General features: G+C 49.5%; 1 protein-coding gene across 3 annotated transcripts in view; it reads right to left on the bottom strand.

The window, feature by feature from the left end:
• NECTIN2 (nectin cell adhesion molecule 2) overlaps positions 1-21,164 on the bottom strand; it is a 93,832-nt gene that overhangs the window by 41,311 nt on the left and 31,357 nt on the right. For all 3 annotated transcript variants that reach the window (XM_081922193.1, XM_081922195.1, XM_081922194.1), the window contains exons 2-4: positions 7,968-8,321; positions 4,294-4,587; positions 2,468-2,585 (exon numbers count right to left, since the gene is read on the bottom strand). In XM_081922193.1, coding sequence (XP_081778319.1) covers positions 2,468-2,585; positions 4,294-4,587; positions 7,968-8,321 — 766 coding nt within the window. The remainder of the gene's footprint in view (positions 1-2,467; positions 2,586-4,293; positions 4,588-7,967; positions 8,322-21,164) is intronic.

The raw sequence follows: 21,164 nt of genomic DNA, 5'->3' as shown, positions 1-21,164 counted from the left end.
GATACCCTTTTTTCCAATGTATGCCATGCCATGTGTGCAGCCCTGGACTAAACCACAAACTTAAGCCCCCTCCTCTTTGCCACGCTTCTCTGCTTTTCTCCCCTCGTCCCAAGGTGCTCTACAGAAGGTCATGCAGAACTTGGGAGCCCTGACTTCCTGGCCCTCCCCTGCCCATAGCCAGAGTCATCTGGGGAGGATGTTTTTCCTTTGGAGAGCCAGAAGAACCGGCTCAGCCTCATTCTGTGCCGAAAGGGGAAGCCGTCTCTCCCACAGGCTGGAGGAAGAGGCTTAACACAGCCTACGAGTTCTTTGGAGCAGACTGTGCAATGTTCAACCCACTGAACTGAATGAAAGCCACCAATCCCACACGTTTTGAAAATGTTTTTGTCTTCTTGCCGCCTGAGGCAGGCAGAAAACCCCTGGTGGTTTTTCAAATTAATAATAATAATAACTTTCCTAGGGGCAGGTGGGGCTGGTCAACCTGGGAAGGTAAGCTCATCTAGAAGAAGGAAAAGTCTGATCCTAAACCTCCGGCTGAGGAGTAAACCCTACACAAATCTGGAGTGGAGTCCCTAAGATGGTTGGATGGTGCCTTGCATGCCTCCTTCCGGCAACTCTTGCACCCAAGCCAGTGCCAAACGTATTGCTCTGCCTTCCTCTGGACCACATCAAAAAGGCCAAGAGTGGGGTCTTGTCATCTAGGCAGCCGAGGACCTCCAGACACACTGCCCAGGCTTGCGCCCCGGGGAGGTCACTTTGGTGCTGCAAATGCAGCAGTTAGACTTCACCCTTGGAGGCGCACTCCATTGTCTCTCAAGGCCAACGATAGGCTTCCATTCATGGCTGCGTTTTGCTTAGTGGGTCACAAGCTATTCAGGCCTATCATAAAATACAGTGGTACCTTGGTTCTCAAACGCCTTGGTACTCAAACATCATGGAACCCAAACATCGCAAACATGGAAGTACCGTATTTTTCGCACCATAGGGCGCACCGGACCATAGGGCGCACCCAGTTTTTAGGGGGGGAAATCAAGAAAAAAAAAATTCCCCCCAGCCCCAAAAAGCAGCGTACAGGCTGCGCACAATCTCTCCCTGCCGGAGGGGTTGCGCGCGGCTATGGCACAAGCCAAGGCAGCGAGCAGGATGGATCCCGCTCGCTGTTTTGGGTTCCCCTTTAGCCCCGTGCAGCCTCTCCTTGCCGGAGGGGTTGCGCGCAGCTATGGAGCAAGCCAAGGCAGCGAGCGGGATGGATCCCGCTTGCTGCTTTGGCTTCCCCTTTAGCCCCGTGCATTTGGCTTCCCCTTTAGCCCCGTGCAGCCTCTCCTTGCCAGGAGACGCTGCGCAGGGCTAAAGAATCCATAGCCCCGTGCAGCCTCTCCTTGCTGGAGGGGTTGCGTGCAGCTATGGAGCAAGCCAAGGCAGCAAGCGGGATGGATCCCGCTCGCTGTTTTGGCTTCCCCTTTAGCCCCGTGCAGCCTCTCCTTGCCGGGAGACGCTGCGCAGGGCTTTCCTGGCTTGTGGGGGGATTCCCTCACCTCTCCCAAAAGCCCGCAGAACCGTGCAACCCCTTTAAAGAGATCGCGGCTTCTCCTGGCTTTTCTGGGAAGTGGGGGAATTCACCCACCTCCCGCAAAACCGGCAGAAGCCGCGCAACTCCTTTAAAGAGATCGCGGCTTCTCCTGGCTTTTCTGGGAGGTGGGAGAAGGGACTGATGCGGTCAGTCCCTTCTCCTGTGGAAAAGCCCGCAAGAGCGCACGGAGCTTGTGTGCAGCTCTTGGGGGCTTTTCCCGCCTGCCTCCCCTCTGCATTCGCTCCATAGGATGCACACACATTTTCCCTTGCTTTTTAGGAGGGGAAAAGTGCGTCCTATGGTGCGAAAAATACAGAAAGTGTTCTGGTTTGCGAACTTATTTTGGACACCGAATGTGCTCCGTTTTGAGTTTTACGCTTCCATTTTGAGTGCCATACTTCCGTTTTGAGTGTTACACTAAGGTCTGTCTGTTTTTGCCATTTATTTTGTGTTTTTGTTTTTGCGGCTCTTTTTGTTTCGTTTTTGTGACTGTGTGGAACCCAGTCAGCTACGGATTGACTGATAGTGTGACTGCAGTACATTGTTTATTGCTTTCATTGTATGCATCAATGGTCTCGTTAGAGAGTAAAATTAATCTGGGGAGCTGAGATGACCCTCCCGGGCAGACTTTCAAATTCTGAACGTCCCAAACAGTGTAAGGTCACACAGTGCAGATCCTCCCTCTTGAGATCAGGAACTGCGGCACATGGAAAAGCCTTTCATCGGCACCACTCCTGAGAAAGTGCAGGGATGCACTTCAAAGCTCATCAAAGTGCAGAAGTCCTAATTGGCCAGCTTCAGGTGAATGCCTCCGCGGAAGGGCACACTCAAGGGCCGGGCCGTGTGTACTGGCTGGCGGTGGGAGGGAAGAGAGAAAGAAAGAGGTTTCGGACTCACGTGCTCCAGATGAACTCGGTGGGCGGAGGGTTCCCCTTGGCGGTGCACTTGAGCGTGGCCTCGTTGCGGCTCAAATACCAGTTGTCGTCATATCCCTCTATGGTGACCTCGGGAGGATCTGCAAGGAGAAACCAGATAGGATATTCCCGTCTTTCTTGGTGGCGGGCACTGAGAAGACGCACAAATCCCTGCTTCTTCTTTCTCCCCCAGCCAAGATTGCCCTCCTGCAAATATCCCCACAAGCTCTGCCTGAAACAGCATCTGCTATCTCCCCAGGTCCTTTTCTCAGTTTTTTCACCACCCGAAGAGCCTTTTATTAGTCTGTTTCCGCATCAGAATTGCCTTTGGGTGTTTTAAATGGTTGCATCGCCCGCGGGTTTGCAGCTCTGGGCAGCTTGGGGAGAAATGGTGGGATTCAAAACACAACCTCCAGGTATCATTCCCCTCCTTCCAACATGCCTCCAAACTTGTGCTCCAACCACTAGGCACCACTCTGCTACCCAAAGCTAGGGGTGGAACCCAGGCATCCTAGTTTCCCACAGCTTGCAAACCGATGCCTTACTTCAACTGCTCTCCATCCCACCCCCCAACCTCAGGGTGGTAGCGAATAATAACAAAAATAAGTTACGAGATTGTTCAAATCAGCATTCAAAGACCAATCCTCATTTGCCTTCCTTTCCACATTCCAGGCCACTAAAAGCAGGCATAGGCAAACTCCGGCCCTCCAGATGTTTGGGACTACAATTCCCACCATCCCTGACCACTGGTCCTGTTAGCTAAGGATGATGGGAATTGTAGTCTCAAACATCTGGAGGGCTGGAGTTTGCCTATGCCTGACTAAAAGTATAGGATTGTAAGTTTTTCCAGGGTCAGGGAATAAGAGCACAGAAGTGAAGGCTGTGTACAAATCAAACATTAATAATAATAATAATAATAATAATAATAATAATAATAATAATAATTTATTATTTGTACCCCGCCCACCTGGTTCGGTTTCCCCAGCCACTCTGGGTGGCTTCCAACAAAGATGAAAGATACACTAAAATGTCACATATTGAAAACTTCCCTGAACAGGGCTGCCTTCAGACGTCTTCTGAATGTCAGATAGTTGTTTATCGCTTTGACATCTGATGGGAGGGCGTTCCACAGGGCGGGCGCCACTACAGAGAAGGCCCTCTGCCTGGTTCCCTGTAACTTGGCCTCTCGCAGTGAGGGAACCGCCAGAAGGCCCTCGGCGCTGGACCTCAGTGTCCGGGCAGAACGATGGGGGAGGAGACGCTCCTTCAGATATACTGGACTGAGGCCGTTTAGGGATTTAAAGGTCAGCACCAACACTTTGAATTGTGCTCGGAAACGTACTGGGAGCCAATGTAAGTCTTTCAAGACCGGTGTTATATGGTCTCGGCGGCCGCTCCCAGTCACCAGTCTAGATGCCGCATTCTGGATTAGTTGTAGTTTCCGGGTCACCTTCAAAGGTAGCCCCCACGTAGAGCGCATTGCAGTAGTCCAAGCGGGAGATAACCAGAGCATGTACCACTCTGGCGAGACAGTCTGCGGGCAGATAGGGTTTAAAACACATTCTGCCCCCCCTCCAGAAAAAAAGAACCCTGGGAACTATAGGTTACTCCTCACAAGAGCTACAATTCCCAGACCCCTTAAACTGCAGTTCCCAGGGGTCTTGATGGAAGGGGACAGAGAACGGCCTTTAAATGAAAGGGGTGTGTGTACAGTTAACGATCCCTGGGCTCTCTGAGCGTTTTCCTCCACAGGAGCCCACCTCGAGACCCTAGCCACCTCCATCCCCAAAGCCAGGCCGCACCACTCACACAATATCGAAAGCACCACCGGAAGAGCCTCTGGCTGCGGTTGCGTCTTGTGCTCCACAATGCAGGTGATGCGCTGCCCGTTGGCTTCCTTGGTGGGCACCATGCGGTAGTAGCTGGTGACTGTGACCGTGCCGTCCTCGTTGGTCACCTCCGAGACGGTGGCGTTGCCGTTCAGCCCCGACTGCCACGTGATGCGGGCCGGCGGCTTCCCCCGGTCGGAGATGCAGACAGCCACAGGGAGTTCGAGGTTGCTAGCCTTGACCTCCTGGGCTTCGGCTGTGTTTGTGGGCTTGGCTGGAAGAGAGGCAGAGGTCGGGGTGAAACAGAGCGGAGAGCTGGACTGGGCTACTTTTGAATTGCAGGGAGAAAGAAATCTGAGTGCATGTGTTTGAAACTCCCTGGTGGAGGAAAAAAAACTTCCCTACACATAGAAAGCTAGCATGTCAGGGCTCAAATATTCTCCACCAACTGGTTTATTTTTTTGGGGGGAGGAGGGCTCTCCTCAGTCAAGGAAGGTTGAAACATGCACTCCTTCCCCCCACAGCTGAAGAAAACGGTGGCGTAATGGTTAGAGTGATGGACTAGGACCTGGGAGAGCAGAGTTCGAATCCCCGCTCAGCCCTGAAGCTCACTGGGTGACCTCGGAGTGGTAGACAATGGTAGTAGAAAAAGGTAACACAATAAAAATGATAAAAAATATAAGCTCTCCTTGTTTATTTGACTGTATGAACTGGTGTAGTGCAGTAAACAGGGTTAATAAAAGGAGTGACTCTGAAGTTAATTGTTCTCCATCTGGACCCCTGCTTGCATGCAAGGGAGACAGAATTGAAGTGCCCTTTGCCTGTGCCTGGAAACGCAATGAACTGCCTAATAATAGGACGGCTCTGTCGAGGCTTCTGCTATTCATAAGGGAGAAAGGGATTTGAAAGAGTCTTTTCCCACGTCCTGATTGGCGCAGACCAATGGGAGGAGCTGCTGTTGCTGGCTCTCGTGACCCTTTGCTCAGCTCAAAAGCGTGCCCTCTATTAAGGCCTATTTGCATCGAGTAAACATGAAACCTCTGTTCCGGCCACATTTCGAACCTCAGCTATTGCATCGGAAGAACTGCCGCTACCTGTAGATTCCCCGCAATTGAGGGTCATTTCCTCAGTGTTCTCCAGCTACTCCACTGCAACACTTTCAAGCTGTTATTGCTGCCACTCCTGACTCTAAAGTGATTAAATTAATTTGGATTCCTCTTCTTCCGGTAAAGATAATGCTGGCATGAGAAACCTGTGCGAGCAGGGAAAGTTATGCAGATCTACCCACGCCTGATTGGTGCAAGTTTCCAAGGTTTCCCCATAATCACAGGGACTAGAAACTCTGTAATCTTTAAAGGCTAAAAAAAATGGACTCTTCAGTGCTCCAGGCAGAAAGCATGCAGGCCTGGTTTATAGCTGTGCAGATTCCTGCACTAGAACATTAGAATTATGACGACTTTATGCAGTCATACCTTGGAAGTCGAACAGCTTAGTTCTTGGACGTTTTGGCTACTGAACACCGCAAACCTGGAAGTGAGTGCTCTGGTTTGCGAACTATTTTTGGAAGCTGAACATCCGACGGGGCTTCCGCAGCTTCTGGTTGGCTGCAGGAACTTCCCGCTATGCTTTGGTTTCTGAACATTTTGGAAGTCGAAATATGCTTCCGGAACGGATTCCATTCGACTTCCAAAGTACAACTGTATATACTCTAATTGGCGTAACTTATTCTGGTCTTGCTACTCACGAGGAGGGGCAAGGCAATAAAGCCCCCCCCCAACCTCCCCCCAAAAAATCCCATTACAGTGGTACCTCAGGTTAAAGAACTTAATTCATTCTGGAGGTCTGTTATTAACCTGAGGTACCACTTTAGCAAATGGGGCCTCCCGCTGCCGCCGCTGCACGATTTCTGTTCTCATCCTAAAGCAAAGTTCTTAACCTGAGGTGCTATTTCTGGGTTAGCGTTGTCTGTAACCTGAAGCGTCTGTAACCTGAGGTACCACTGCATTCTGCCACCTCGAACCACCGTCAGCTTTATGCCTCCACATAGATTTTGAGGCTGCAGCATCTACAAAAACGTGCCCCCACCCCACCCCGGTCTTTTAAAAATGCAAACCAAGAGCTTCTGTAAGCAGGATTTGTCACCCAGCTCCACACTGCGCTGCTGCAGAAATCACAGAACACACAGCCCTTGCTTTTTAAACGGAGAAACGCCTCAGAGATAGGTCATCCAAGGAGCTCTCAATCTAATGAGACCTCAAGGTAGAAAAGATGGGGGGGGAGTGGGAATCCCCCACCCCCAGGAGGTCCATCCATGCTCAGATTAAAGGCGAAGAGAGTCCTAAATGACAGTCCAGCGACTTTATTGCTGAGCCATGCAAGAAAACTGCAGTAATTTGAGCACAAAGCCCTGTTGGGTCTCTGTTGCCCAAAGCCCTTTTGGGTTTGTTTGTTTTCTTTTTCCCTGCTGCAAAGCAGCCTATTAGGTAGGGACTTATTACCGCTGTCATTACGCTCCCTGGTTGCGGAACATTACAATGAATTGCCCATAATTAATTCGAGGAATCGGGACACGGCGCTACCTCGCAACACAGGGGCGCGCGAGCCGGGGAAAGCGTTTAAGAGGCTCGGTTCAGAAATGGCCCCGAGGAAGCAATTTAAAAATGTGCAGATTCCCCTCCCGTCAGAATACTGCCAGATGCAGGCAATTTGCATCTCCAAAAATAACAGGCAGAATCAGCCAGAGTCCTACTTCCCAGTTCTGGGAAGGACAGATCGAGGTGGGGGGGGGGGCAGCACGACTCCATAGGCCTAACCAGCACCCTGCACAACATCACCCAGAATATTCTTCAGTGTGGTGGTTAGAGGGCTGGGCTAAGAGCCTAAAGAAGGGGGAGGCTCTGGGCTGGATCCCTGCTTAAGTCACAAAGCTCACTGACTGACCCCTGTCCAGGATTAAACTGCCTTACAGGGGGAAAGGCATGGAGAAAGAAGAAGCCCTTTGCAAACTCTGAACTCACCAAACATCCCATATATAATCGTAACTCGGAAGTCGAACGGAATCCGTTCCAGAAGTCCGTTTGACTTCCAAAACGTTCAGAAACCAAGGCGCAGCTTCCGATTGGCTGCAGGAAGCTCCAATTGGCTGCAGAAACTTCCAATCGGAAGCCGCATCGGACGTTCAGGTTCCAAAGAGCATTCGCAAACCGGAACACTCATTTCCGGGTTTGTAGCGTTCGGGAGCCCAAACATTCGACTCGCAAGTCGTTCACAAACCAAGGTACGACTGTAGATGCGAAGTAAGAGGTGGTTAAGTTCTTTCTACCATTTAAGACATTTTTATACCATCTTCCCACTGAACATTTCCAGGGCAGCGTAGAATTGGGCTGTTTGCCAAGGGTGGGGAATCTGTGGCTGCCCCAATGTTGCCGGACTGCAACTCCCATCATCCCTCACTGCTGACCCTGTTGGCTGGGGCTGATGGGAGTTGGAGTCCAGCACCCCAAGGACGTAACCTCCAGCTTAAACAGGCATGGAAGCTCCTCTGGTGGGATGTGCTGGGTAGCCTGAGCAGCTGCAGGGGTCTGCAGCCTCACCAAGCGTGGTTCGTAACAGGGGGTCCCACATTCGCCTTTCCACAGAAGGGTTTGCCCTTACCCAGTACAATCAGGTTGGTGATGCCATCTTCGCTGCCTGAGGGGTACGCAGCGAACTCGCAGGCGTAGGTGCCCTCGTCGGACATGCGCAGGGGGCCAATGATCAGCGTAGCGTCCTCCAGGGTCTGGGTCTTGAAGCGGATCCGCCCACGCTCCGTCTCCAACGGGTAGCTGGGCTCGTGGTCCGGGTGGAAGACTGCTACATTCTGCTTTCTGCCTGCGGCTTCCTGCATCCAGGTGACCAGGCTGACCTTGATCTTGTTGCCCGTCGACACAAAGGTGCACGGCAGGGTGACCTCCTGCCCCAGGTAGCCCGTGACCTCATCCAGGACTTTCACCCTCCGGGTGATGGCAGCTGAAAGAAGGGAAACAGCTAGTTAAGTAACGGGCCCAGCCACGGTTTTAAAGCAGGCTGGCGAACATGCCCTTGCCTTGATAGTCTCTTTGCTCCTCCCTCTTCACACCTCTTTGAGTTCTGGGAGACCAGTGGGGAAGGTAGCTGGTTGTAGCAGGAGGACTCATCTTTGCCTCTTGGCCCCTACTCCTTTCCAGCCTCCTCTTCTGCCTCTAATTCTGGACTGCTCTCTGCCACAGACTCTTCCTGCTCACTAAACCCTGCTACCTCTTCAGCTTCCGACACACCTCCTCCCAGTATTCTCCCTCTGACCACTCAGCGTCGTCCCACCACCACTCCCCGGACTCTGAGCCTTCTTCCCTGGGGGGGGGGTGTCCCTAGCTGGTGCCTCCCACCGCTCTCTTGCCTCCTGCCAATCCATGAGACCTTCGGGTATAGGGTGGTATAGAAATAATTATTAAATAAAAATATCGTGGTAATGAATGAGAACCGAAGAAGCAGGAGCCCAGTGCATATGAGACAGAAATTCTGTTAGTAAGAGGCTCTTGAACTCAGATAAAGTGTGTCCGGCCAGCTGTGGAAGGAGCTGCAATCTCACCCCCCCCCCCAAAAAAAGAATCAAGTTTGCAGCTTGGAGCAGGGGGAGTTTCTCTTGGATCCAGTTCTGTGACTGGAAGCCCAAGTGGCCATCTAGCTGCCCATCCACACCCTTATCTGGACACAGATAACCTGGCTTGCATACCTTGCAGACGTTAAAAGTGTCTGCTCACATGCATTGTCTAGTTACAGCTTTATTAGGCAGGGATGCGGAACCAGATATTGCTGGGAGTCCAACTTAGGGTTACCAGACATCCCCAGGATCCTGGGAACAGTCCCCAGATTTGCTAATCTGTCCCCGGACAAATTCCATCCCCGGAATGTCCCCAGATTTGCAAATCTGTTCTCGGGAAACGTGGCCGCGGCAGTCTCAACCGTCCGGAGCCAGCCTGTTAGCGCAGTTGGCTCTGGCTGGCTTCAGGAGCTGCTCACTGCCGTGGCACCTGCCATTTTTTCTGTGCCACGGCAGCAGTGAGCAGCGAGCAGCTCCTGAAGCCAGCCAGAGCCAACTGCACGACCAGGCTGGCCCCTCCTGGGCAACGGCCGCCTGCCCATGAGTCCCAAGCCTCCCCTGATCTGTCAAAACAAAGGGGGAAGGGGGAAGGAGATCTGCGCTTTTATGTTTCATAGGGTGCGAACGAAGAGCTTTGCCCCTTTATACAACATGCATGTGTGCTTGGACCCAGGGTCTTTTGCCTCACCATCCTCACTACTGACTCCCTGTTGCTACTCAGCTTCAACAACAATAACAACAACAAAAGTGTCCCCGGATTCACTGAAAAAAATCTGGTAACCATAGTCCAACTCCCATCAGCACCTGCCAGCATGGTCCATGGTGAGCAATGATTGGAGTTGGGAGTCCAGCAACTCCTGTAGACGCACAGGTTTCCCTGTCTTTGCACTGTTATTCCCTCTGCTGCAGAGAGTAGGAACTCAGGCTGAGAGCCTCGCCTAACGTCTCCTTGGTGAGTGACTAGCGGAGACGAGATTCGAACGGGGGACGAGATTCGAACCGGGGCTTTCCTCACCATCTGGGAAGCATGTGAAAATTGACAATGCAATAAAGGAAGCCCAACGCCTTCCTGCCATTATCTAGAGGGGAAGGAGAAGCGGTGATGCAGATTTCAGGCAGTCCCCGGGAAGGGGGAGCAGCAAGCTGATGGGCAAACAGATGGAGGAGAAGCTTCGGCATCTGCAGACTGGCTTGTGGTTCTGCCTACAGTGAAATACTGCTGCATAATGCAGAACAAGCGGAGCTCGGTGGCAAAGAGAGGGAGAAAAAGAGCAAATCTGGTATCAGGTGCAGGATTCAGCTCCAAGGATTTCAAGCCTTAGTTTGAAGTGATAAGAGGGGCCTCACAGCCTGGGAGCATGTAGGTCGAGCCTGTGCAAAAGCCTCAGAAGGGAGTGGGGCTGTGCATAATTTTTGGGGAAAGGAATTGGATTTTAGTTCCTTTCCCCTTTCCACAAAGTAAAATTATGCAAGGGAAAAATTCCAAGTTTGGCCGGTTCATATACAGTGGACACTCGGGTTGCGAATGTGATCCGTGCGGGATGCACGCTCGCAACCCGCAGCGTCCGCAACCCACAGCAGCACGTCTGCGCGCACACGGGTTGCAATTCAAAGCTTCTGCACATGCACGACCGCCGAAACCTGGAAGTAACCTGTTCCGGTTCTTCCAGGTTTCGGCTGTCCGTAACCCGAAAAAACACAACCTGAAGTGTCTGTACCCCGAGGTATGATTGTACTTTCGACCAGCTTCCCCCAACGTGGTGCCCTTCTGGTTTTTTTGGACTGCAACCCCCATCAGTGAGGTATAATTGCTTTTTTAAAAAAGATACAGCAAAACAGAACAAAAAAGTTCTGCTCCAAGAAAATCTGGATTCTGCAATCTGTCTCAAGTAGCCTATCCCAACCTGATGCCCACCTTGTGTTTTGGACTACAACTCCCATCAGCCCCAGCTGGAGAGGAGGGGAGGCAGGAGACAGAGATGAGGCTGGCTGCTGAAGAATCCAGGGAGTCTCCCCCTTCTGCTGCAACCAGCTCCCCTCCCTCTGGTCTCCCAGGACACACAGAGAAATGAAAAGAGCAGAGGAGAGACTGGTGGCACACAGACACAGTCTCAGATTGCTTGGTGGGTGAAGCCTGGAGACTTAGGCAGCTGTGGGAAGTCAAGGACCTTCAGTCCTCGCGACTGCCTCATTGGGGCAAGACCTCCTGACAAGAGCTCTAGGCCTGTGCTGTTTTGGTTTCTCTGAATAAAGAGTTAAACTTCGCTGAGACGGGATTCCTACTTCTGACACTAACTCCAGGTTTGTCCTCATCATCAGGGGAGGCAAAGTGTTCAAAAGGGCATGGAGGATCTGTTCCCAGCTGAAAGTATTGCCATTACAGTGGTACCTCGGGTTAAGTACTTAACTCGTTCCGGAGGTCTGTTCTTAACCTGAAACTGTTCTAAACCTGAAGCACCAATTTAGCTAATGGGGCCTCCTGCTGCCGCTGTGCCGCCGCGGCATGATTCCTGTTCTCATCCTGAAGCAAAGTTCTTAACTAGAAGCACTATTTCTGGGTTAGCAGAGTCTCTAACTTGAAGTGTATGTAACCTGAAGCATATGTAACCCGAGGTACCACTGTATATCGCCTCTGGTCATTATGTGGCCACAGAAATGGCCACATTCAATGCCAGAGCAACGCATGTCAGAGCATGGCTCAGCGTCTCAGGCCCATGTGACAGAGGCACGCACCAAACAGCTGCCACATCCACCCAACCAACCCAAAAGCACTTTGCACAAAAAAATCGGTGAGCAATATCTGACAGCCACTTCTTAATCATGGGGTTGCAATGGAAAGCCAGACAAGTTGGGCGGACTTGGCTTCGCCCTTCCAGAACAAGGTGGTGCTGTAGCAGCTGCCTCTGGCAGAACCACACACACCGAGCCCACACGTACAGGAAATATGCCAACATTTGGCCCAGCTTCAGAGTTCTTTGCACTCAAAAAGGCTCATTTCCCGACCGCAAATCCAGAGGTAGCGTTATTATCAATCTACAATGGGGTTGAAGGTTCGCAGCCTGTGAAGGACTTGCTCACAAATTTATTGACAGCTGCACAAATTACGATAGCTAGGAAGTGGAAACGGCAAGGTGAATATAAAATGGAAGAATGGTATAAAGAGGTGTGGCGTATAAGCAATTAACGATAATTTAACATGTGTCGTTAAGGTAAGATGGGGAGAAATGGTTTTGAGGAGATATGGAGGGCGTTTGCAGAACTTGTACTGTTAAAACGGAAACCCATCGCAAGAGGTGTTGAAATTTGGGGAGGTTGGATAGTTACAATAGAATGGTCTCGGTGGAGGGTGGCACATTTTATTATTATTATTTATGATTGTTATTTTGTCAAAAAAGAGGCTCATTTCACAACAGTCTAGGTTTGCATGCCAAATTCACAGATTCCTTTACATGAAAATTAATGTTATAAAGAGAGGAGGGAGGAGGACGGAACTGTGCTGATAACATCACTACAAGCATTAGACACTGAAGAGATCATCGCAACAAACACTCTTAAAAGCACCGTTGTTCTTTCCAGGAGTGGAAATATCCTAACCTTGCCAAGAATCCTGTCCCAACCTCCCTTTAGAACAGGGTTCCTCAAGTCTCCAAGAGGCTAATTTATTAAGCAGCAGCCCGGCTTCTGACAGAGGGAGGATGGGATAGAGATTTTTTATTTTATTTTTTTAAGTCTCTCAAACTTTTTCCAACACAGCCGGGGAGGTTAAAAATGAATAAATAAATAAATAAATAAATAATGAGATAAAACAAGTTTGACAACAGTATCTAAACACATACAATATTCCTGCTGCTATATACAACCTTTAAGTCAGGGATGGTGAACCTGTGACCCTCCAGATCAGGGGTCAGCAACCTTTTTCAGCCATGGGCCGGTCCACTGTCCTCAGATCATGTGGTGGGCCGGACTATATTTTGGTGGAAAAAAATCAACGAATTCCTATGCCCCACAAATAACCCATAGATGCATTTTAAATGAAAGCACACATTCTACTCATGCAAAAACACGCTGATTCCTGGACTGTCCGTGGGCCAGATTGAGAAGGCGATTGGGCCGCATCCAGCCCACGAGCCTTAGGTTGCCTACCCCTGCTCAAGATCCTGGGATATATGGGAACGGGGCCTTTTCTCTGGTGGCTCCCTATTTGTGGAATGCTCTCCAGAGAGACTCGCCTGGCGCCATCACTACATCTTTAGGCACCAGGCAAAAACATTCCCATTTGCCCGGGACTTTGGCCATTAAACAATCTATGACTGTTGGTATGGTCCGGTCCACCCCCAGTTGTTTTATTGCATTTTATTATCATACTATGCAAATTATGTTTTTAATGTTAAGATCTTGGGCTAAGGAGCGGTATATAAATCAAATTAACAGCAACAACATCTGGCTGTGTGCCCGTGGTTGGGAAGATTTAAAAAACTTGAACAGATCTGTCCCCCCCACCCACTGAACATTTCCAAGGAACGTTCATAAAAATCCCAATTTGTACTGTTGTTGGCATCCGTCTGTCTCAACAGACAATGGAGTGCAACTCCAAGGGTGAGGACAAATTGCTGCATTAGTAGAACTGGAGTGACGTCCCTGGGGCGAAAGTCTGGGCAGTGTGTATGGAGGTCCTAGCCTGGCCTGACGACAAGACCACTACCCTTGGCCCTGCTGATGGGGTCACAAATAATTCACTAACAGAGAAAGTTAGGGAAGCTTTTACTGTTTGACGGACTATTGTATTTTAGTACAGTGGTACCTCGGGTTAACTACTTAATTCGTTCCGGAGGTCCGTTCTTAACCTGAAACTGTTCTTAACCTGAAACACCACTTTAGCTAATGGGGCCTCCCACTGCCGCCGCACCGCCGGAGCACGATTTCTGTTCTCATCCTGAAGCAAAGTTCTTAACCCGAGGTACTATTTCTGGGTTAGCGGAGTCTGTAACCTGAAGCGTATGTAACCTGAAGCGTATGTAACCAGAGGTACCACTGTATACTGTTGTAAGCTGCCCAGAGTGGCTGGGGAAACCCAGCCAGATGGGCGGGGTGTAAATAATTAACTATTATTACTATTTATAATTATTACTATTATTATTATTACTATTATTATTACAGGGAGTGGAACACTTTGATCATGTATATACAGCTCAGCTGTAAGGCCCAAGCTTGTGTGGCTGCACCACAGTGCCTCAATGCACATCTATGATTGGACAAAATGGAATCCTCCCACAATACACTGCTCCAATACAGGTTTAAAAAGCAGGAACACTGCAGACCAGGGGTCAGGAACCTGCGCCCCTTCGGACATGGTTGATTACAACTTCTGCAATCCTTGACCAATGGAGAGTTGGTGGTTCCCAATCCAGACTCCAGGAAGGATGCAAAACGGGGATTAAGCATGGAGAAAGGATGATTCTGCAAGAAGGGGCAACTCTATAAACCACTGCAAAACTAGCAAAAGGGGCTTTCTTCTGTTCTCTGCGCCGAAGCGGCGCTGCTGAATCACTGACTGTCAGATTCAGGTTAGCAGGAACCTTTTGAGAATCCCAGGCTGTCCAAGCACCACTCGGCAGACGAGGATCTCTTCCGACGGGCAGGCCATGAATAAGTAAAAGGAGGAGAGTGTGCAGTTTGCAAAGTGCTGCCACACTCTGCCCCTGGAGGGTGAAGCACACTCAAACGACACACACAGGCCAAGCCAGCCGCAGATGCACGCAGAGAGGGGACTCTTAGCACCAGCATTTGGGCTGCCTGGGTTACAATAGCAAATCGAGACATGCTCCATTTAACACACACTCCTGCGCCCATTTTGTTCAATGCACTCACTGGCTAAATGGCGAAAATGGATGCTTCCCCCAGGATGCAGTCACCAGAGAGAGAGAGAAATATAAGCAAACTTATAGACCCTTAAGTTAGCAATGTGTGCTTCAGCCCTCTGCGCCCCAGGAGGGCTGCATAGATGTGTACGAATGTGAACTTTGCACTAATTCACCAAAAAAGCTAAACATCTGCATCAAGAGCACCTGTTGCAAAAGACCTAACTCCAGCGCTCTTCTCACCAAAAGCCATGCACAACCAAATGAAGTCTGCATCTTGCTGTTCATGTTTCGATTCTGCTTCTGGAGCGAAAAAGCTATACAGTGGTACCTTGGTTCTCGAACTTAATCCGTCCCAGGAGTCCGTTCGACTCCCGAAACCATTCAAAAACCAAGACGTAGCTTCCGATCAGCTGCAGGAATTTCCTGCACTCAAGCGGAAGCACGTCAGATGTTCAGCTTCCGAAAAATGTTTGCAAACCGGAACACTTACTTCTAGGTTTGCGGTGTTTGGGAGCTGCTTTGTTTGGGAGCCAAGCCATTCAAGTACCAAGGTACCACTGTACAAGGCTCCGAATCCCTGTAAAAACACACGTACCACACAAAATCACGAAATGTCCCAACCGTAGGGCTGGGCGATATCTGGTTTTCAACACTGCGACATATCACCAGCTAAATATCACAATATACGGATATATCGCAACGGTTTCCCCCACATTGTGATTTTTGCATAGCACACACACGCACATCATAATTCACAATACATTGCCGCATCAAAAAATTAGGAAACTGGTATTACGATACGGATTTCAAACAGGTTTTTTGACAACCTATCAATACATCGCCCAGACCTTCCCAACACAAGTGGCAAGTAGATTCCACCGGACGGCGTCCACACACTTTCGAAACTCAGCACACACACACACCACAGCCACAGGGACTAGAAACTTAAAAAAAAAAATAATGAAGCAGAGTCAAAGAATACCAAGTTCATCATCAGGTGCCAAAACCCAGCTCTGGCAGGTGACATGGGATCAACACAGCCCTGTTCATTCCCTTTCGAGGCACACAGCTCTCCCAAAATAAAATTAATTCCATAAAACTGGCTACCCTTGAATTACTCAGCACAACCTTTTGTCTCAAAAGAGTGAGATGAGCTATTCCAGGGAGGCTAGGGAGGAGAGACCCAGGCTGCATTCGCAGTAATAATAGAAGCACTTTAGTATTTACATTGCTCAAAGCACTTTGCATATATTATTATCTCCATAATCCTCACAATAAGCCTGTAGATAATACTGACCTATCATCCCCATATTGCAGTGGGGGGGGGAGTGGGGGAGGACACCAAGGACCAGAAATGGCAGCTTCCCTAAGGTTACCCAGAGAGAGTTCATGGCCAGGCTGAGATTTCAACCGGGGACTTCCAGCTCATAACCATTATGGCTCCAACTAATGCTTAGCTTAGGTGTGCTTCGCGTTTATGAAAGGATTTGACCGGGACGCTTTATGTGTTTCCTTAATAATACACTGGCAGGAACGAAGTGCAACTCAACAGTTTGCATCTGCTGCCTGCAAATGCTAAAATACCCATTTTTATAAGCTTCACCTGCCGCCACGGCCACTCGCCCCCCCCCTCAACATGCCCCCCACAAAAGACTGTAAGCAGCGACAGGCCAGATGGAGAGTGTCTGGCTACAGCCTTACCACAAGAACAGCATGGCACACATTGCAGAATAAAGGTGGAGCGGGGGGGGGGGAGAGTTAAGGTGACCCAGTTTTAGGGCAATCTAAAACAGGGACGGGGCCTGCGCCACATAATGGCCATATTCACATCAGGGCAGCAGATATGGGAGGGACCGTTTCAGAGCGGCAAACTGTTTGGCATGTTATGTTTGCTACCCCAAGACGCCAAAATGTCTTAAGCTATCGCACACTGGCAGGATTAAGCAAGGGTATCGGCTGGATACTTCAAACCAGTGTTAGAAACTCACAGCGCTATTTTTTTTCTTTTTCTAGAAAAAGAGATACCGGAACTCACTACGAATGGCTTCCCTGTTCTCTTATAAAGGCAGTGGTGCCCACCTGAGAGGTGTCGGAACAGAGTTCCGTTGACTTCCGGCTGAAAATAAGCCCTGGAAACTCATAGATATAGAAGGTAATCGCTAAAGGGCACCATAATTGCTGAACATGGCACCCTAAACGTAGGTTATGGTGCTTACACATTTTCCCCCAGCCAGGTTTATTCTTATTCTTATTAATTTCATTTCTATACCACTAAATATTTTAAAGGGAAAAAATATCAAAGCGGCTCACAACACATTAAAACATCAAATAAAACAATCCAGAATAAAACAAATTCAAGCTTCAAGGAAAATATTTCAGATCCTTCTCTAAGTGCCATGTTGTTTTCTCCCTATTTATTTAACTACTTCGTTTATAGAGCTGGCTCACAGCAAAAGGATTCTAGGAAGGCAGTGTGGGCTAGTGGTTAGAGTGTCGGACGCGGACCTGGGAGATCAGGGTTCAAATCCCCACTCAGTCCTGACGCTCACGGGCTGACCTTGGAGTCAGTCACAGCCTCTAAAGCTACCTCACAGGGTCGTTGTGGGGATTAACCGAGGAAGGGGGCCTGAATCATGTGCTTCTTGGGAGACGAAGGTGGGATACGGATGCAATAAATGAGCTTTTCTGCTGACCTGCTTAAGAAAGCCGGAGGGGCCAGCCAGATGGAGATGACTGTCCCTAGCCTGACACACCCAGAGTCCTCCACGTGGTTGCAATTGGACCCGCGCCAGTGACAAAATGCGCCTGGCTAATTTCTAACACTGCTGCCAATACCTAATAGAGCAGCATAGAGAAGGACGACAAAGCCATCCCCTCCCTCTCCAAATCGGTGGTGTGTGTCCTTGAAATCCAAGGGGTGCAGAACTCTGGCCGTCTGGCAGGCTGCCTCCTGGGGAACTTTGCTTACATCTTGTACTACAACGTCCCACGTGGCTCAGGTATGTTGCAACACACATCCCGTTTTTGACCGTGGGGGGACAGGGACGACAAGCAACAAGGAAGTGTTCACCCCAGAGGCGGCATGAGATGCGTGTGTTGGAGAAGGGGAGTTCGGTATGGAACATTTCAACTAATAAGCTCTTCACACTTCACAGCCCAGCAGAAACAGGTTAGGGAAGCCATTTCCCAGTCGTGCGGCTGTTATTAATCCCCCATTGCTTCCCTTCTAAATGCAGACTGCAACCGGAACCCCACAGTCCTGGGTCCAAAAGCCATCCATCTCCCCACAGGCTGCCAGCCAAAAGATTTCAGCTCCATTTTGTGCCAGGGGGTGGGGAGGCGCATAGAGCCCCTGTTGATAAAAGCTGCCGGCGCGGTACATTTACCAGGGTCATATTTTATCAGTTTAGAACAATGGTTCGCATTATGGAGCTTTGTTACAAAGCAGTCTGGATGGAGGGAGAGCCAAGAGGAAAGGCAGGCGATGGAACAGTTCACAGTCACACAGACCAGGGCGGGGGTCAGGGGACGGGTTACCACATCAGAACCTGCCGGCCGGAACCTGAGCATCAGCAAAAAAAAATAAGGCACAAATTAGGAGGAAGCAAGAGAACCTGGTTTTTCCATTTTAGCTAGAAGATAGTGGCTGGAATCCAGAGAGCTACTTGAAAAAAGTCGCCGAGTTTCAAAAACAGATGACAGCAGCTACTCTGCTAAAAAAAGAGCGAGAGAAAGTTTTGAAAGTCCTTCATCGAGTGCACAAACCTGCAACAGTTCCTTCTCTCCACCTCCACCAAACTTGCCTTATTCACACATCACTTCAAAGGGAAAACTAAGGTTTAAAATGTGAACACGCAGCACTGAAATCGCAGGCGATTTTTGCTCCTCCCGCAGTCTTGCCATGCTGTGAGCCCAGCCACAGTCTAGCTTAGTGTTGCCTCCAAACCTGGGCTCTCCTGCTTGGTTTCCTTCAAACAAACCATGAGCAGTAAGCCGGGAACTAACCTTGGCTCCTCCTTATGGTTTGTTCAGAGGGAAACAAACCATGAGCTTGGGGTTGTGGGCATAATAGCAGAGACAGACAGCGGCTTAACTCCCAGCAGTGTAGCAGCACCTGAGATTTCGCAAACAAGCACCTGGCAAGCTGAACATTCACATTTAAGCCATAATTTGGTTTCAGGGTGGTTTAAAAAATGATGTGCAAACCAGGCTCTGGCTGCCCCACAGAATATAATGCAAGGGGAGATGTGGAAATGGGAGAGCAATGGGGATTGGGGAAAGATAAAGGATATTTGGGGGCAAGTCAGAACATACTGGTCCCATCACCTCCTGGCAAATAGAAGGGGAAGAAATGGAGGCAGTGAGAGATTTTACTTTCTTGGGCTCCATGATCACTGCAGATGGTGACAGCAGTCACGAAATTAAAAGACGCCTGCTTCTTGGGAGAAAAGCAATGGCAAACCTAGATAGCATCTTAAAAAGAAGACATCACCTTGCCGACAAAGGTCCGTATAGTTAAAGCTATGGTTTTCCCAGTAGTGATGTATGGAAGTGAGAGCTGGACCATAAAGAAGGCTGATCGCCAAAGAATTGATGCTTTTGAATTATGGTGCCGGAGGAGACTCTTGAGAGTCCCATGGATGGCAAGAAGATCAAACCTATCCATTCTGAAGGAAATCAGCCCTGAGTGCTCACTGGAAGGACAGATCCTGAAGCTGAGGCTCTAATACTTTGGCCACCTCATGAGAAGAGAAGACTCCCTGGAAAAGACCCTGATGTTGGGAAAGATGGAGGGCACAAGGAGAAGGGGACGATAGAGGACGAGATGGTTGGACAGTGTTCTCGAAGCTATCAGCATGAGTTTGACTAAATTGCGGGAGGCAGTGGAAGACAGGAGTGCCTGGTGTGCTCTGGTCCATGCAGTCATGAAGAGTCGGACACGATTAAACGACGAAACAACAACAGAACATACTGTAGTTACTTGTAGACTCAATTATCAGCTTTTGCACCTGCAAAAGAACAGCCTGGGGGGCGGCTTTTTTTGGAGGGGGAGGCATAGAAGCGAAAGATACAAGTTCAAGGCCTCACGGAATGGGGGAGGGATGTGGCAGAAAAATAGAAGTACCATAAGACCCACCCACCCCAGTTTTGAAGTTCCTTTTTCCTGCATGCACATTCAGACACAGAAATTCAGGAAGCCCCGTCAATCAGCGACAAGAGACAATGAGTTCAGGGTCTGAAAACACCTGTACCAGAGAACAGATAAGCTCAGAGGTTAACTTGCTGAGGTTCCCACAGTCTGTCTGCCCCCACCATTCAGACTGTCCTTTCTTCTTTTCTTTCTTTTTTTTAAAAACACACACACATTTATTGTTCTTCTCCCTGCTACCCGCAAACCATATCAGATGGTTTCCTGTTTGGCTTAGAAGATGCTTTTCAAAGCAGAGGGAAAGAGAGAAGAGGGAGGGAGGGAGGGAGGGAGGGAGGGAGCACACAATGTGAAAAGCAAAGGCTTTTTTTATTAACAAAAAAAATGGGAGCAGGCAGGGAGAAATCAGAAACACATCAAGGACAGCTCCTCTGGTGCAGCACCAGCCTCCATCATTTTGAGATGGGGACAAACGAAAAAGGGAGGCCAATGCTGACCTATGAACTGTGTCGTGATGTATCCTACTAAGATTGTTCTTTCTGAGAACTCACATAAGCCCTGCTGGTCGGAGGGTGGGGTTCTGTGCAGGGGGGGAAATAAAAACCAGTTTGCATATTCAGTGCTTTGGTTGCATCTCCCAGTCCAGGAAGAGTGAGAGCATTCTTATGCATACCTACATAGGAGAAAGTCCTGAAAATAAATAAATTCAGAAGGTATACATTTTGCAGCACCCTTACGAAAAGAAATTCCACCATCGTTTAAATTAGGGTAGCCTTGAATGTGCAAGACAAAATCCCTGGTTCCAGTCTCACCTCTGCCGCAAACTGCATTACTTGCGGGCCTTGAGATAAGGCATAGTATTCTCACTTCCATCGCCTCATCTGCATTATGCAAATGCTGGTCTTGCACGCAGGATTTTGTAAGGATTACCGAAATAGTGCATGTTAAAGCACTTTGAACACTTTTTTTTAAAAAAAGAGAGAGATGGGGGGGGAGCAAGTCGGTACCATGGTCAACTCAAGCCGAAATCGAATCCACTCGGGTTTTACATGCAGAAGCCTTGGGAGCTAAGCATGTCCACCAGCCCCATAGGACATGGCAACCCAACCAGATGGCAAGCAGGGCTTCCACAGCTGCTGGGCAGATGTGTGGTTGGCAGTTTGCAGGTTTCAGCCCCCAGCCCAAGCAGCTAAGAGAGACTGGGGCAAGATGAGATAACATCA

Source organism: Podarcis melisellensis (assembly GCF_964234715.1).
Source record: "Podarcis melisellensis genome assembly, chromosome: 8".
Taxonomy (NCBI): domain Eukaryota; kingdom Metazoa; phylum Chordata; class Lepidosauria; order Squamata; family Lacertidae; genus Podarcis; species Podarcis melisellensis.
The sequence above is the reverse complement of the archived record's forward strand: the minus strand, read 5'-3'. Positions and strand labels throughout refer to the sequence as shown.